Source organism: Hoplias malabaricus, chromosome 9 (assembly GCF_029633855.1).
Source record: "Hoplias malabaricus isolate fHopMal1 chromosome 9, fHopMal1.hap1, whole genome shotgun sequence".
Classification (NCBI taxonomy): domain Eukaryota; kingdom Metazoa; phylum Chordata; class Actinopteri; order Characiformes; family Erythrinidae; genus Hoplias; species Hoplias malabaricus.
The window spans coordinates 24500905-24516135 of record NC_089808.1 but is presented as its reverse complement, the minus strand read 5'-3'; the positions used below and the strand labels follow the sequence as shown (position 1 = coordinate 24516135).

Sequence of the window (15231 nt, the reverse complement as noted above, 5' to 3'; positions counted from 1 at the left end):
GTGGGGGTATGTGGGTGGTCAATTTGAAAGTGAAGAAGAGGAAATGGTGTGGTGTGTGTGTGTGTGTGTGTGTGTGTGTGTGTGTGTGTGTGTGTGTGTGTGGTTTGTAATGCCAGTGCTCAGCAGAGTGAGAATGGAGGCTAATGGGCTGGTAAGTGACTATAGTGCTGTCGCTGGTGAAATGTGTGTATGTGTGTGTTAATCTAGGCCTGGCGGACCCCCTCAAGTCCCACGAGGCTGATCTTGAATATCAGTGTTTAGTTGCTTTAATGTGTGTGTGTGTGTGTGTGTGTGTTAATCTAGGCCTGGCGGACCCCCTCAAAGTCCCATGAGGCTGATCTTGAACATCAGTGTTTAGTTGCTTTAATGTGTGTGTGTGTGTGTGTGTGGTGTCTGGGTATTGTGTGTGTTAATCTAGACCTAGCAGACCCCCTCAAAGCCCCCAAGGCTGATCCTGCTCACTCTCTCTCTGTACATACAGTGTGTGTGTGTGTGTGTGCGTGTGTGTGAGAGTGTGTGTTAATCTAGACCTAGCAGACCCCCTCAAAGCCCCCCAAGGCTGATCCTGCTCACTCTCTCTCTGTACATACACACACACAGACAGACAGACAGTGTGTGTGTGTGTGTGTGTGTGTGTGTGTGTGTGTGTGTGTGTGTGTGTGTGTATGTGGTCTTGAACCTCCATGTAGGGTTTCCTCTGTGTGATGTTTGGGCTACTTGAGAATAGAGGCCAGCTTTAGGATTACTAGTTACTAGGAACACACACACACACACACACACACACACACACACACTGATGGGTTGTTAATATCCTGTGTGTGTTTTCTTTATATCCATTCAGATGTATGTTCTCACTGTAGAGTTGTGCCCTGGTTGTTAATTGGATGATGATGGACTGAGTGACCCACTGGAGAAACCTTCCACAGAAACACAACCCCCTGAATGTATACAAATATATATATATATATATATATATATATATATATATATATATATATATATATATACAGTGCCTTGCGAACGTTTTCGCCCCCCCTTGAACTTTTAAACCTTTTGCCACATTTCAGGCTTCAAACATTCATTCATTCATTATCTGTAACCGCTTATCCAATTCAGGGTCACGGTGGGTCCTGAATCATTGGGCGCAAGGCGGGAATACACCCTGGAGGGGGCGCCAGTCCTTCACAGGGCAACACACACACACACACTCACACACACTCACACACTCACACCGTCGCCAATCCACCTGCAACGTGTGTTTTTGGACGGTGGGAGGAAACCAGACCACCCGGAGGAAACCCACGCTGACATGGGGAGAACACACCAACTCCTCACAGACAGTCACCTGGAGCAGGAATCTAACCCACAACCTCCAGGCCCCTGGAGCTATGGGACTACGACACTACCTGCTGCGCCACCGTGCTGCCCTGGCTTCAAACATAAAATTTTTATTTTTTGTGAAGAATCAACAACAAGTGGGACACAATCTTGAAATGGAATGAAATTTATTGGATTTGCCAAACTTTGCCCCCTTGCGTTAATACTTTGTAGTGCCACCTTTTACTGTAATTACAGCTGCAAGTCACTTGGGGTGTGTCTCTATCAGTTTTGCACATCGAGAGACTGAAATTCTTGCCCATACTTCTTTGCAAAACAGCTCGAGCTCTGAGGTTGGATGGAGAGTGTTTGTGAACAGCAGTCTTCAGCTCTTTCCACAGATTCTCAGTTGGATTCAGGTCTGGACTTTGACTTGACCATTCCAACTCCTGTATACGTTTATTTGTGAACCATTCCATTGTAGATTTGGCTTTATGTTTTGGATCATTGTCTTGTTGGAAGATAAATCTCCGTCCCAGTCTCAGGTCTCTTGCAAACTCCAACAGGTTTTCTTCCAGAATGGTCCTGTATTTGGCCCCATCCATCTTCCCATCAATTTTGATCATCTTCCCTGTCCCTGCTGACGAAAAGCAGGCCCAAACCATGATGCTGCCACCACCATGTTTGACAGTGGGGGTGGTGTATTCAGGGTGATGAGCTGTGTTGCTTTTACGCCAAACAGATCATTTTGCATTGTGGACAAACAGATTTTGGATTCATCTGACCAGAGCACCTTCTTCCACATGTTTGGTGTCTCACAGGAGGCTTGTGGCAAACTTTATACGAGACATTTTATGTATATCTTTGAGAAATGGCTTTCTTCTTGCCACTCTTCCATAAAGGTCAGATTTGTGTAGTGTACGACTGATTGTTGTCCTATGGACAGACTCTCCCACCTCAGCTGTAGATCTCTGCAGTTCATCCAGAGTGATCATGGGCCTCTTGGCTGCACCTCTGATCAGTCTTCTCCTTGTTTGAGATGAAAGTTTAGAGGGATGGCCGGGTCTTGGTAGATTTGCAGTGGTCTGATACTCCTCCCATTTCAATATGATTGCTTGCACAGTGCTCCTTGGGATGTTTAAAGCTTGGGAAATCTTTTTGTATCCAAATCCAGCTTTAAACTTCTCCACAGTATCTCGGACCTGCCTGGTGCACAGCAAATTCACCGGTCTTAAATGAACACTGTTAGTGTTAACTTAACACTGAGAGTAAATTATTACACCAACAGTGTTCATTTAAGACCGGTGAATTTGCTGTGTGTGTACCTTGGTCTTCATGATGCTCTCTGCGCTTTGAACAGAACCCTGAGCCTTTCACAGAGCAGGTGCAGTTATACGGAGACTTGATTACACACAGGTGGTGGATTCTATTTGTCATCATCAGTCATTTGGGACAACATTGGATCATTCAGAGATCATCACTGAACGTCTGGAGTTGCTGCACTGAAAGTAAAGGGGGCAAATAATATCGCATGCCCCACTTTTCAGTTTTTTATTTGTTAAAAAAGTTTTACACATCCAATAAATTTCATTCCACTTCAAGATTGTGTCCCACTTGTTGTTGGTTCTTCACAAAAAATTAAATTAATAAAAATTTTATATCTTTGTTTGAAGCCTGAAATGTGGCAAAAGGTTTAAAAGCTCAAGAGGCCCGAATACTTTCGCAAGGCACTGTATATATATTACACATGGATCAGACACATCTGTGATGCTGGAGTTTCAAAACCCCTCAGTGTCACTGCTGTGGGAATTGTACACCAACAATATCCAGCTGACAGTGTCCTTGAGTCAGTGAACCATGGGTGGCATCCTGTGGGCGTAATTATGTGGTCAGTGTCCTGTGTGTGGTGTCCTGTGGTCTGCGTCCTGTGGGTGACATCCTGTGGGCGTAATTATGTGGTCAGCATCCTGTGTGTGGTGTCCTGTGGTCACCGTACTGTGGGTGTAATTATGTGGTCGGTGTCCTATAAGCGGCATCCTGTGGTCTGCGTCCTGTGGTTGGCGTCCTGTGTCCATGATGAGGGACTATCGGACGGTAGGTGTTTCATGTGGGAATCACGTGGCTCAGAAAGGCTGGAAGTGCTAAACCAGCATCTCAGACTGAACTTTGGATCCGTGCAGAGAGCTATAACAAATCTGCCCTGAAATAGCACACGGCGCCAACTTCCAGGACTGAACTTGGGAGCATTTTTACTGAAGAGCACTTTTACAAAGTCAGGAGCTTTTTTCAGCTGGTCTTGATTTTCAGTCCAGACTTTCTCTCTCTCACACACACACACACACACACACACACAGGGCTAAGGTTTAATGGTTTAATGTGAGCTGCTGGCTGAGAGAGTGCTGAGTCTCAGCGTGTGGTTAGGATCAGGATCAGGTGCACTTAAGCTCCGGCTCCATAAAAACTCATCCCCAGCTTAGTCTCACACACTCACACACTCACACACACACACTTTGTCCACACACACACTTGGACGTCCAGCATGAAGACTCGCAAACTGTCCAGAGTGGAGCGTCTCTGGATGGTAAGAGAATTTCTGTGTTTTCTGACCACGGTGTGTGATCTGTATTGTCCAGTGGTGATTGGTAAACTGGACTTCAGGGATGAAACGTCAGATCTCCAAGATGAAAACTTTACATTAAATGTAGTTACTGTGTAGTAAGCCTTAGTTTTTGTGTAGTTTCTGTATAATAAGGCTTAGTTTTGTGTAGTTACTGTGTAATAAGCCTTAGTTTTGTTTAGTTACTGGGAAATAAGTGTTGGGTTTGTGTAGTTACTGTGTAATAAGCCTTAGTTTTAAGTAGTTACTGTGTAATAAGCCTTGGTTATGTGTAGTTCTTGTGTAATAAGCCTTGGTTTTATGTAGTTACTGTGTAATAAGCCTGGGTTTTGTGTAGTTACTGTGTAATATGTCTTGGTTTTGTGTGGTTACTCTGTAATAAGCCTTGGTTTTATGTAGTTACTGTGTAATAAGCCTTAGTTTTGCGTAGTTCTTGTGTAATAAGCCTTGGTTTTATGTAGTTACTGTGTAATAAGCCTGCGTTTTATGTAGTTACTGTGTAATATGTCTTGGTTTTGTGTGGTTACTTTGTAAAAAGCCTTGATTTTATGTAGTTACTGTGTAATAAGTCTTGGTTTTGTTTGGCTATTGTGTAATAAGCCTTGGTTTTATGAAGTTACTATGTAATAAGTCTTGCTTTTGCGTATTTCTTTTGTGATAAGCCTTGGTTTTATGTAGTTACTGTGTAATAAGCCTTGGTTTTGTGAAGTTCTTGTGTAATAAGCCTTGGTTTTATTAGTTACTGTGTAATAAGTCTTGCTTTTGTGTAGTTCTAGTGTGATAAGCCTTGGTTATATGAAGTTACTGTGTAATAAGCCTTGGTTTTATGAAGTTGTTTTGTAATAACACTTGATTAATAGTATATGCTGGGTAATATGGCTTCAGTTAGTGGAGTTAGTGTGTAATTTACTTTTTATACTTCTTTAAATAATTGATTTTGTGTACATGCAGTTTAATCCTAACCCCAAGCCCTAACCCTAACTCAATCCTAATACAAACCTTCTTCCTGACTGTTACCTGCCAAAGCTTCCCAAAGAACAGAGTGGTCAACATTCAGCTCCTGAGCTGAGTAAAACTGGAGGTTCTGAGTTAATAGTGTAGTTACTGTGTAATAAGCTTTAAGTTTAATTCCTGCATAATAATGATTTTTGTTTTTGATTGCTAATTTTGATTTATTGTAGTTATTGTATGTAATAAGCCTTTATATAGTTTATTACTATGATATAAGTTGAGAATTTGTGTAGTTAATCTGTAATAAATCTTGATATATAGTAGTTACTAGGTAATAAACATTGATTTGTTGTAGCTACGGGGTTATACAGCTTCAGTTAATATAGCTACTGTGTAATACTGTGTAATAAGCAGTGAGTTGGTGTAGATACTGTGTAATAAGCATTGAGTTGGTGTAGATACTGTTTAATAAGCATTGAGTTAGTGTAGATATTGTGTAATAACCGCTGAGTTAGTGTAGATACTCTGTAATAAGCAGTGAGTTAGTGTAGATACTGTGTAAAAATATTAATTTTGTGACAATACTCTGTCATATTCCCTGAGTGATGGAGTTACTATATAATAACCTTTGAGTTTGTGTAGTAACTATGTAATATGTTTTAAAGAGTAAGTTTAAAAAGCTTTTAAAAGCCTCAGAGGTGTTAAACCGTTGCTTGATGCAGAAGATTGAGGTTATATTTTGAAAGGCTGGGCTTTTGATAGAGAACCTCATGTTTCGTAACATTTCAGTGCGGTGAGTGTGTTTGTGTTTGCATGGGGAGTGAGGGAGAGAGGGAGGGAGCAAGAGAGAGAGAGAGAGAGTTTGAGAGCCACTGCCTCATTTTGCTGCAGCTCGGCATCCATTAGCTCTCAGGAATATTCAATAATGGCTCACATCAACACACTTACTGCAGCTCACTGTGAGGGAACGGCTTGGGCTTAATGCACAGAGTATTTAAAAGAAACCTGGACGTGCCCAAAATCCTCCGGCTGCTGCCCAGAGGTCAATACGCTGCCATGCCGTAGGTATATCACCCCATCAGTCTGGAGTACCCAGCTCTGTCCGAGTATTTATGGACCATCTGTCCAGGTGGTCCTGTGGTCCGCAACATTTGGTTCCATAAATGTTCCTTTGTAGCACCTTTAACAACTTTTAAGACTGTGGTTGTGACTTCATATGAGTGAAGTTCACTCTTCACATTTCTTTCCATACATGGACACCTAGCCACATCATAGCAACCACCTGGGACACCTTAGCAACCATCTGAAACACCATAGCCACTTTATCATCAACCAAAAATGTTGCCACCTCCAGCAACACCAGAGCAACACCTAAGCACACATTAAGCAACACCATAGCAAACACCTTAGCAACCACCTGGATTACTTTAGCAACCAAAGTGACCAATCATAGCGACCACCAAGGAACAGCGCACACATCATAGCATTATATAAACTACTTGCCAATCACCAGAAATACAGCAGCAACCATGATAGCAACCACCTGGGACACCTTAGCAACCACACGGATCACTTTAGCAACCATATGAAAAATCATAGCCAAGGAGCACATAAACAACACTATAGCATTATATCAACTACCACCTATCATCAATCGCCACAGCAACCACTTGCAACCCTTTAGCAACCACCTGAAAAACGATATGTATCATTTAGCACAGCCTTTTCACCCTCTTAACTACGAAGTGTGGGATCAGTAAGTGTCAGTAACACTCTCGCCGTGAATATCGGGACACGTGGAGGCCACAGTGGGCTTCTCAGAATCCCAGTCGGACGACTCTGGGTCTGATTCAGAGATTACATATTGTGTAACCAATCCGCTCATTTGGACTCGGCTCAGCTTTGACAGATGAAGGGGTGAAGAGTTCATCTGCTCACAGTGACAGCTCCAGGTTTACGCGGAGCACTGCGCCACATCTACAGCGGCTTTCAGCAGCTCAGCTCCTCTCCGTACGCAGCACTCTACAGTGTTGCACACTCAGATTAGCTGCTGTGTAAAGTCAGAGTATTGGCTGGTGCTCATTTAAGGTGGAATTTTTGAGGTTGACTTCTTTTTATAAATGATGCTGTCATTACATGAAGGAGCTGGAGATGTAATAACAAAAACCTCATGATGTTGCCTATTTAAGGTGGAATGGGAGCTCAGAATAGAAAAAAGAAGCTAATTTAAGGTGGAATGTTTGAGTCTTCTTTTTAGGTGCTCAGTTGTTATGTAAGAAAGTATATGAAGGTTTTGGTGAATGTAATAACTACTTAATACTCATAAGGTTGCTCATTTAAGGTGGAATTTGAAAACAAAATTAAAAAGGCAATTTAAGGTGGAACATGAGCACAAAATAAAAAAAGGCAATTTAAGTTTGAATGTGAGTACAAAATTATTAAGCAGCAATTTAAGGTGGAACGTGAGTATAACATTTTTAAAAGGCCATTTAAGTTGGAATATGAGCACAACATTAAAAACGAAGGCCAATTTAAGGTGGAATGGAGCAGTTGTTACTGTTGACTTTTAGGGGTTAAACAGAGTATGTTCTTGTACTTGTTCACCTTTAGTTTCAGAAGTAAAAGCGTCTTATTGGTGAATATTTCTGAAGTTAAAGGCCAGAACTCTTGCTGACAGACACACCAGGGGATACTCGGTAATGACCGTCTACCTCTGTTAGTCACAGCAGAGTCGAAGTATTTCAGACCTGCTTCAGATCTAACAGCTCTCCAGCTTACAGTCTTTAGGCGAATGACTCAATGGGCAAAGGTGTGAAGGAGCTGGAGGAAGGCTGTGGGGGGAAGGGGGTGGGGGTCTTCTGGTATTAAGTGTTATTAACATTCCTGCTTAGCGCTGTTACTTCTGTTTTGATGGGTTATACTTGTTCCTGATTCAGTCAAACTTAGCGATGTGCAAGATGTGATTTTGCATGTGATCACAGTGCATCCAGCAGCATGTGCTTCATTTACACAGTGATATACAACACAGTTCACCACACTGTCAGAGAAAAAACAAGGTACAGTAGAGGTACGTTATTGGTCACTAAAGGTACAAACTGTGTGATGTACCTTTAAATTTACAGCAGTGGTGTTAAAGTCTAGTTGTGTTCCAATCTCTTTACACTCTCTTCTCCAGAAGGGCTGAAATAGAGCATGTGCAATCAACACATCTCTACAATCTGGAATTACAGTAGAATAAGGTTAAATTATTTTCCCTAATTAAAGGTGCTGTATATGTACTCTTCAGGCTACCGCCACAGTGACAGTTTTCCCACTTGAAAAGACACTATTGTAGCAGAATTTCCCTCTGGACTCAACACTATTGTGTACTACACACTGATACAATAAGGTATGTACTATGTATAAGTCTTTATAGTGTGAGTTGGGCAGCCTGGTACACCCTAGTACAGGATGGGATGAACTGTTGCTATGACGACACACATCATACCAAGTTGCGGGTGAAAAGCTGTCTGCCATTGTTTCAAAGGCTGAGATTCAAAATCTCTCTCCACAACACGTAGTATACAGTGTAGGTCATAAATAACAGTTTCTGCACTAAAACATAATTAAACCAAGTTTACCGTCCCTCTGTCTGACATTTTGTGCATGGTCTGAGTGCAGTGGTATTCCTTTTATAATCTGTGAAATGCACAATGTAGGGAGTAGGGCATGATTTGGGACAGAGACAGATTTTTCAGACATGAGAAGCTCCTTGCTTTTCTTTTCCTGTTAGATTATATATTTCTTTCTTTCTTTCTTTCTTTCTTTCTACATATACAGGGTGAGTCAAAACTCAAAACACCCTTTTGTATTTCAGAAACGAAACCAACAACAAAGGTTTTGAAGTTTCTGTGGTGATAACTTTGGAACCAAAAGGGATTTTGCAAATCTGATTGTGGCAATCCATTTCAGAGACAATTCTGATCTTTGAAAGTGCTACATGACCCCCTTCCCATTGGCCTTGCCCTTTATGCAATATGGCAGCTTTCAAGATGACGGCTGTGTCTCGGACACAGCCTAAATATAGGCCCCTCCCCCATTACTCGCTGGGGGTGTTCAGGTATGTCAGTGTTCTGCAACTTTTTGCTTCACCCTGCGTCTGTATATTGGGATAGTGTCCATCATTATCATACTCAAATGTCCAGTGGTTCTAAGTGTCCACTATTTTAGTACACTCCACTAACCACACTACACCCTACTCACTCAATCATTAGTTAGAATAGATTTGAAAGAATTCAGTCAGAGCCTCTTCATCAGTGAATCTGGTATTTCCACCACCAGAAGACCACCATTAGCAGGAGATAATGATGCATTGTGTGAACTGGATGTGTGTGTGCCATTGTCATCTCTTCCACTCGGACGTTATGTCTCTATGATGTCTCTGTTTCTCTTATCTCCTCTCTCCGCGTCATTGATATTAAAATCTCTGCTCTGTTGGTGATCAATAGCCCGTACTCTGGGAACTGATGGAGGCGGTGGGCTGAATAATTGTGTTTTTAAATCCCACTCGTCCCGTTTGCGTTTGGAGTCGGGAAGTCTAATGAGGGGGCTTCTTATTGACTCCACCTCGGGGGGATTCTTCATTCTGAGGCTTTAATGGAGTCGCAGTTGTAAACACCCCGTTAACCGAGCTCTGATTCGGGAGAAAGTTGGGAAACATAGAAGGTCTGGACCCCGTCTCAGCCTCCAGTAGATCAGCCTGGCCTCGCTGGAGAAGAGCAGGTGCTGGATTGAAGTCCAAGATTTGGAAAATGAAAAATATATCAAGGAAACTGTAAAGATTCAGAAACGTTTCAATTTTCCCTGGAAACACAACGCCACTGACAATGATGTTTTCAAAAAAAAAAGTGAGGCCAAGCATGCTCTCTAGGAATCCTGGGGCATCACCTGGTTACACAAATGATCACTCTGGAGCCCGATCCTGCTACGCTTCTGACACCAAGTGCAGAGACTTTAGAATGGCCCCGCCCCCTCGTCTGAGTCTGTCCAATCACAGCATTAGACCCGTGTTTATGTGAGAGTGCAAAAACAAGGTTAAATGCAGCAAAACAGACACCACAAGCACGGAGAAATAAGAGCACTGAGTAAAAACAGTGAAAATGGCTAAAAACCAGAGCTTCTGCTCCTCACTGCTGTGCGCTCGGGGTCGGGGTGAACAGCGAGAGGCTAATTATCATTTAAAGGAACAGATGCTGAATGAGGGTGTTCTGAACAGGGCTGTTTAGACAGGGGGAGAACACTGCTGTGGGGCTCGTGGGGTTTTGGACCAAAGCAGGTCACAGATGTTTCATTAAGAAACAGAACTGTGTTCCACTGTGGAGAAGGGGTGGCGGGGGGAGTATGGCACCTTTTTAAAAGAAAGGAGGAACAGTAAACAATGGTGTGTTTTGGAGATGAGAAATAAAGGTGTGAGAACTCTTTCCTTCTCTGTGTTATCTCTGTCTTCAGCCTGAGGCTGGAATAATCTGGAGGATGGTGTTTAAATAAGTTCAGTTGGAGGTAAAAGTTTGGACGTCTGGCTCTTAAGTTTTCCTCCATCCTCAGTGACATAAGCACAACATTATTCCTGGTGAAGTATCTGCTAATGCAGCGTTATTGCTTCTGTAAACCACATCTCACTTAATGTCACTTTTCCACTGGGTGAGTGTGTGAGTGACTGGGTGAGTGTGAATTTGCAGGGAAGGGTGTGTCAGAACTAAAGAAGAGGAGAAGTGAGGTTCACAAGCTCTGTGCAGCAGCATTAGCCTAGCCACATAAAATAAATAAATAAATAAAAGATACAGAGACGAGGTATGGGCCTGTAGTTTCCATGACGACCTCGAAGGGAGGGCTGGGGGGAGAGGAGGAAATGAACTATGTTTCTATTAAAGGAAATTATACCTCAATTAGCATGCTAAAACCAGAGACGCTAACACTCCCGGAACACCCCCACCCCTACACTCACACAAACACACACACACACACACACACTGTGATTGTGTTAGCATGTCGGAATGGGCTTCAATGCTCTCTGCAGTTTGAGGTTTGTTTCTCCAGCTTCACATTAGCGGTGAACATTGATTGCGGTCTTCGTTGTGTTTTCAGCATGAGCAAACTTTTTAAACTTTATTCAACAGCCACATCATCCTCCAGTTCAGAGATACTTCGCAAACCATGAACCCAGTTAACATCCAATCAGCAGTCTGTACAAGTCAGGAGTGTTTAACCTTACAAACCACACGTGTATAACACGTGTATAATCTTTGAAAAACTTTATCCTTAAAACACGAATGATATATCTTCAGAAATTTAGTGTATGAAGTAGTAACTAAGTATAAAAATGTATACTTTATTTAGTAAATCAGGAGTATATAACTGTAGTAAAACAGGAATATATATTAAATATATATACTGTTATATAAATAAAAATGTAATATTTTACATTATGAAGAAATATATAATATCATATAATTTTATAATATAAAATGTATTTGTCACGCCCTTGTCCTGTCGTGTCTGTTTTCCCCACCATGTGCTCTCTTAGCACATGGCTCTGTTTGTTACCTGTCCATGTCTCCGCCCATGTCCCGCCTTTGTTCCTCCTCCTCGTCAGTGTATATATATTCTGTTTAGCTCTCTGTGTCAAGGTTAGTGTGTTTAGTTTTCTCTGTTTGTTTAGTCATCTCAGTCCAGGTTTGTCTGTATCTGTATCTCAGTTTAGTTCACTCCATGTGTTGTCCTTCTGTCCTAGTCTCTCTGTCTCAGTCTTTCTTCTGTTTGTTATGCTAGTCCCTTTCTGTTTTGTTATATTTTGTAAATAAAAGTCAAGGTGTTTTAGCGTGTGCGTCCACCTCCGTCAGTCTGCACCGCAGTCCTGATAGTATTAAATAACTAATAAATAAGTATAAACCTTTTTAAAATTGGTATTATATAAACTTAGTAAACCTGGAGTAAATTACTTATATAATTGTAGTAAATCAGGTGTATATACTCCTGGTCACTAGGAGGTTATAACTTTAGTAAATCAGGGGTGTATGACTTACAAAGAGTATTTAGCAACTATTGAAGTAATTTATAATCCCGCTTTCTAATGTTATATACTCCAGGTTTGGTAAGATTATATAATCTTGGTGTATGATGTAATATACTCCAGGTTTGGTAAGGTTATATACTCTCAAGGTATGACATAATATACTCCAGGTTTGGTAAGGTTTTATACTCCAGGTTTGTTAAGGTTTTATACTCCAGGTTTGGTAAGGTTTATACTCCAGGTATGACGTTATATACTCCAGGTTTGGTAAGGTTTTATACTCCAGGTTTGTTAAGGTTTTATACTCCAGGTTTGGTAAGGTTTATACTCCAGGTATGACGTTATATACTCCAGGTTTAGTAAGGTTATATACTCCAGGTATGACGTTATATACTCCAGGTTTGGTAAGGTTTTATACTCCAGGTTTGGTAACTTTATATACTCTAGGTTTGGAAGGGTTATATACTCCAGGTTTGGTAAGGTTATATAATCTCGGTGTACGACGTAATATACTCTAGGTTTGGTAAGGTTATATTCTCTCAATGTATGGTGTAATATACTCCAGGTTTGGTAGGGTTATATACTCCAGGTTTGGTAAGGTTTTATACTCCTGGTTTGGTAAGGTTATATAATCTTGGTGTATGACGTAATATACTCTAGGTTTGGTAAGGTTATATACTCCAGGTTTGGTAAGGTTTTATACTCCTGGTTTTGTAAGGTTATATAATCTTGGTGTACGATGTAATATACTCTAGGTTTGGTAAGGTTATATACCCCAGGTTTGGTAAGGTTATATACTCCAGGTTTGGTAAGGTTATATACTCCAGGTTTGGTAAGTTTATATAATCTCGGTGTACGACGTAATATACTCTAGGTTTGGTAAGGTTATATTCTCTCAATGTATGGCGTAATATACTCCAGGTTTGGTAGGGTTATATACTCCAGGTTTGGTAAGGTTTTATACTCTAGGTTTGGTAAGGTTTTATACTCTAGGTTTGGTAAGGTTATATACTCCAGGTTTGGTAAGGTTATATACTCCAGGTTTGGTAAGGTTATATACTCCATGTTTGGTAAGGTCATATACTCCAGGTTTGGTAAGGTCATATACTCCAGGTTTGGTAAGGTTATATACTCCAGGTTTGGTAAGGTTTTATACTCCTGGCTTGGTAAGGTTATATAATCTCGGTGTACGACGTAATATACTCTAGGTTTGGTAAGGTTATATACTCCAGGTTTGGTAAGGTTATATACTCTCCAGGTATGACGTTATATACTCCAGGTTTGGTAAGGTTATATACTCTAGGTTTGGTAAGGTTATATACTCTCCGGGTATGACGTTATATACTCCAGGTTTGGTAAGGTTATATACTCTAGGTTTGGTAAGGTTATATACTCTCCAGGTATGACGTTATATACTCCAGGTTTGGTAAGGTTATATACTCTAGGTTTGGTAAGGTTATATACTCTTGGAGTATGATGTTACTTACTCCAGATTTAATACTGCTTGTATACTGAACCTGGAGTATATAACTTTAGTGTCTAGTTAAAAATAAACATATAAATATTAATATGATATGTAAATCCAAAATAACAAGGCTGTGGTTTACCGTGTTCAGAGCTCAGTGCATAACTCTGCTGCAGTGAGAGACTGTTCTGAACGAGAAGAAGAGTGTCACACAATTCAGAAAGAGAAATCAGAGCGGGAGGGAGTCCAGACGGGGGCTAAAATTAGTGCTCTGTGTGTGTGTGAGAGAGAGAGAGAAGTGTGGTGGGGGGGAGAGAACAGGAACAGGACTCAGCTGAATGTGAACCGTAACAATGCCAAGATCGATAAGTGCTGAACTGAACTGTTCAACACTGGTGGAACAAAACAGCAAAAGAAATAAAATATAAAATGTACACAAATATGTTCTAGATTTAAGGTGGAACATTATTCCACCTTAATTCAGTTCTTATTTATGTCCATGTTGCACTCTCCTACTCTCTAGTTCTTATATTTTCTTTTTGTGTCTATTTCCTCTTCTCAGTAACATTGTTGTGACACATCCTTTCAGACCCATATTACTGTGTTGTTATTCTAACAGTGGAAGGTCTGTTTTATCAGCTCCACTGTACAGTTACAGACTGTAGTCCATCTGTTGCTCTGCATACTTTGTTACCCCCCTTCCCCCCTGTTCTTCAGCGCAGTGCTGCTGGAGTTTTTAAACCCTGTGTCCACTCACTGTCCACTCTGTGAGACACTCCTCCCTCGTTGGTCCACCTTGTAGATGTAAAGTCAGAGACAGTAGCTCATCTGTCGCTGCACAGTGTGTGTCAGTCGTCTTCTAGTCCTTCATCAGTGACACAGGACGTTGTCGGCTGGATGTTTTTGGTCGGTGGACTATTCTCAGTCCAGCAGTGACACTGAGGGGTTTAAAAACTCCAGCAGCACTGCTGTGTCTGATCCACACACACCAGCACAACACACAATAACACACCACCACCACGTCAGTGTCACTGCAACGCTGAGAATGATCCACCACCACATCACACCTGCTCTGTCAAATGTGGGCAAACAAAGTATGCAGAGTAACAGATGGACTACAGTGTGGGCAGAAACCTGGAGGTGTCTTTAATGTTATGGCTGATCGGTGTATATAAATTCCCACTTCTCACCCCCCCCCCCGCGCTCTCCTCCAATCAGCGCGCAGTGGGCGGGGCCTGTGTGGATGCGGGTGATTCTCGCAGCTGGTGGATGTGTCTGGCGCTCAGACTCGGACTCCCCTCCTGCAGCTGTGGGAGATGACCGCGGCTCCAGAGCCTCAGCATCACGACCAGGTCAGAACCGACACTCCATCTACTCACTCCACCCGCGCACACAGCTTCGGTTTTACTCGGATATCTTCGTTTTCGCTCGTGCTCGGTGTCCGTTTTTTTTTCACTTCGCGTCAGGAGTGCTGTATCCTCTCCAACAGCCGACAGTTGTTTGAACCTGAAGTTGGCGTCTTACAGGATTCCTCCTCTCCACCTTAAATGGTGCAGTGGGTACATGATTGCGCCTGAGCCTCCGTTCCACCTTAAAGTGTTGTTATATTTAGGAGCCTCAGAATTAAAGTACAGGTTGTAATTTGTATGAAACTGAAGTTGGGTTTCAAGTGGAATTCTCCGGTCCTCCTTAAATGGTGCAGCAGGTGCATTCTTGCGCCTTAACCACCGTTCCACCTTAAAATGATGCAGTTTTATTTAGGAGCCTCGCATGTAGTAATAACTATATAACTAAAGTTATCTCTACAGTGGAATTCCCCGCTCCACCTTAAAA

General features: G+C 41.8%; 1 protein-coding gene across 3 annotated transcripts in view; it reads left to right on the top strand.

Annotated features, from left to right (window-relative positions):
• dpp6b (dipeptidyl-peptidase 6b) overlaps window positions 1–15231 on the top strand; it is a 109215-nt gene that overhangs the window by 46075 nt on the left and 47909 nt on the right. The window contains exon 1 of one of the 3 annotated variants that reach the window (XM_066680781.1): window positions 14653–14750. The exons of the other annotated variants lie outside the window; for them this stretch is intronic. Within the exon in view, the coding sequence (XP_066536878.1) occupies window positions 14715–14750 (36 nt within the window). The 5' untranslated portion in view covers window positions 14653–14714. Of the gene's footprint in view, window positions 1–14652; window positions 14751–15231 lie in introns of those variants that run through there. 3 annotated transcript variants of the gene reach the window in all.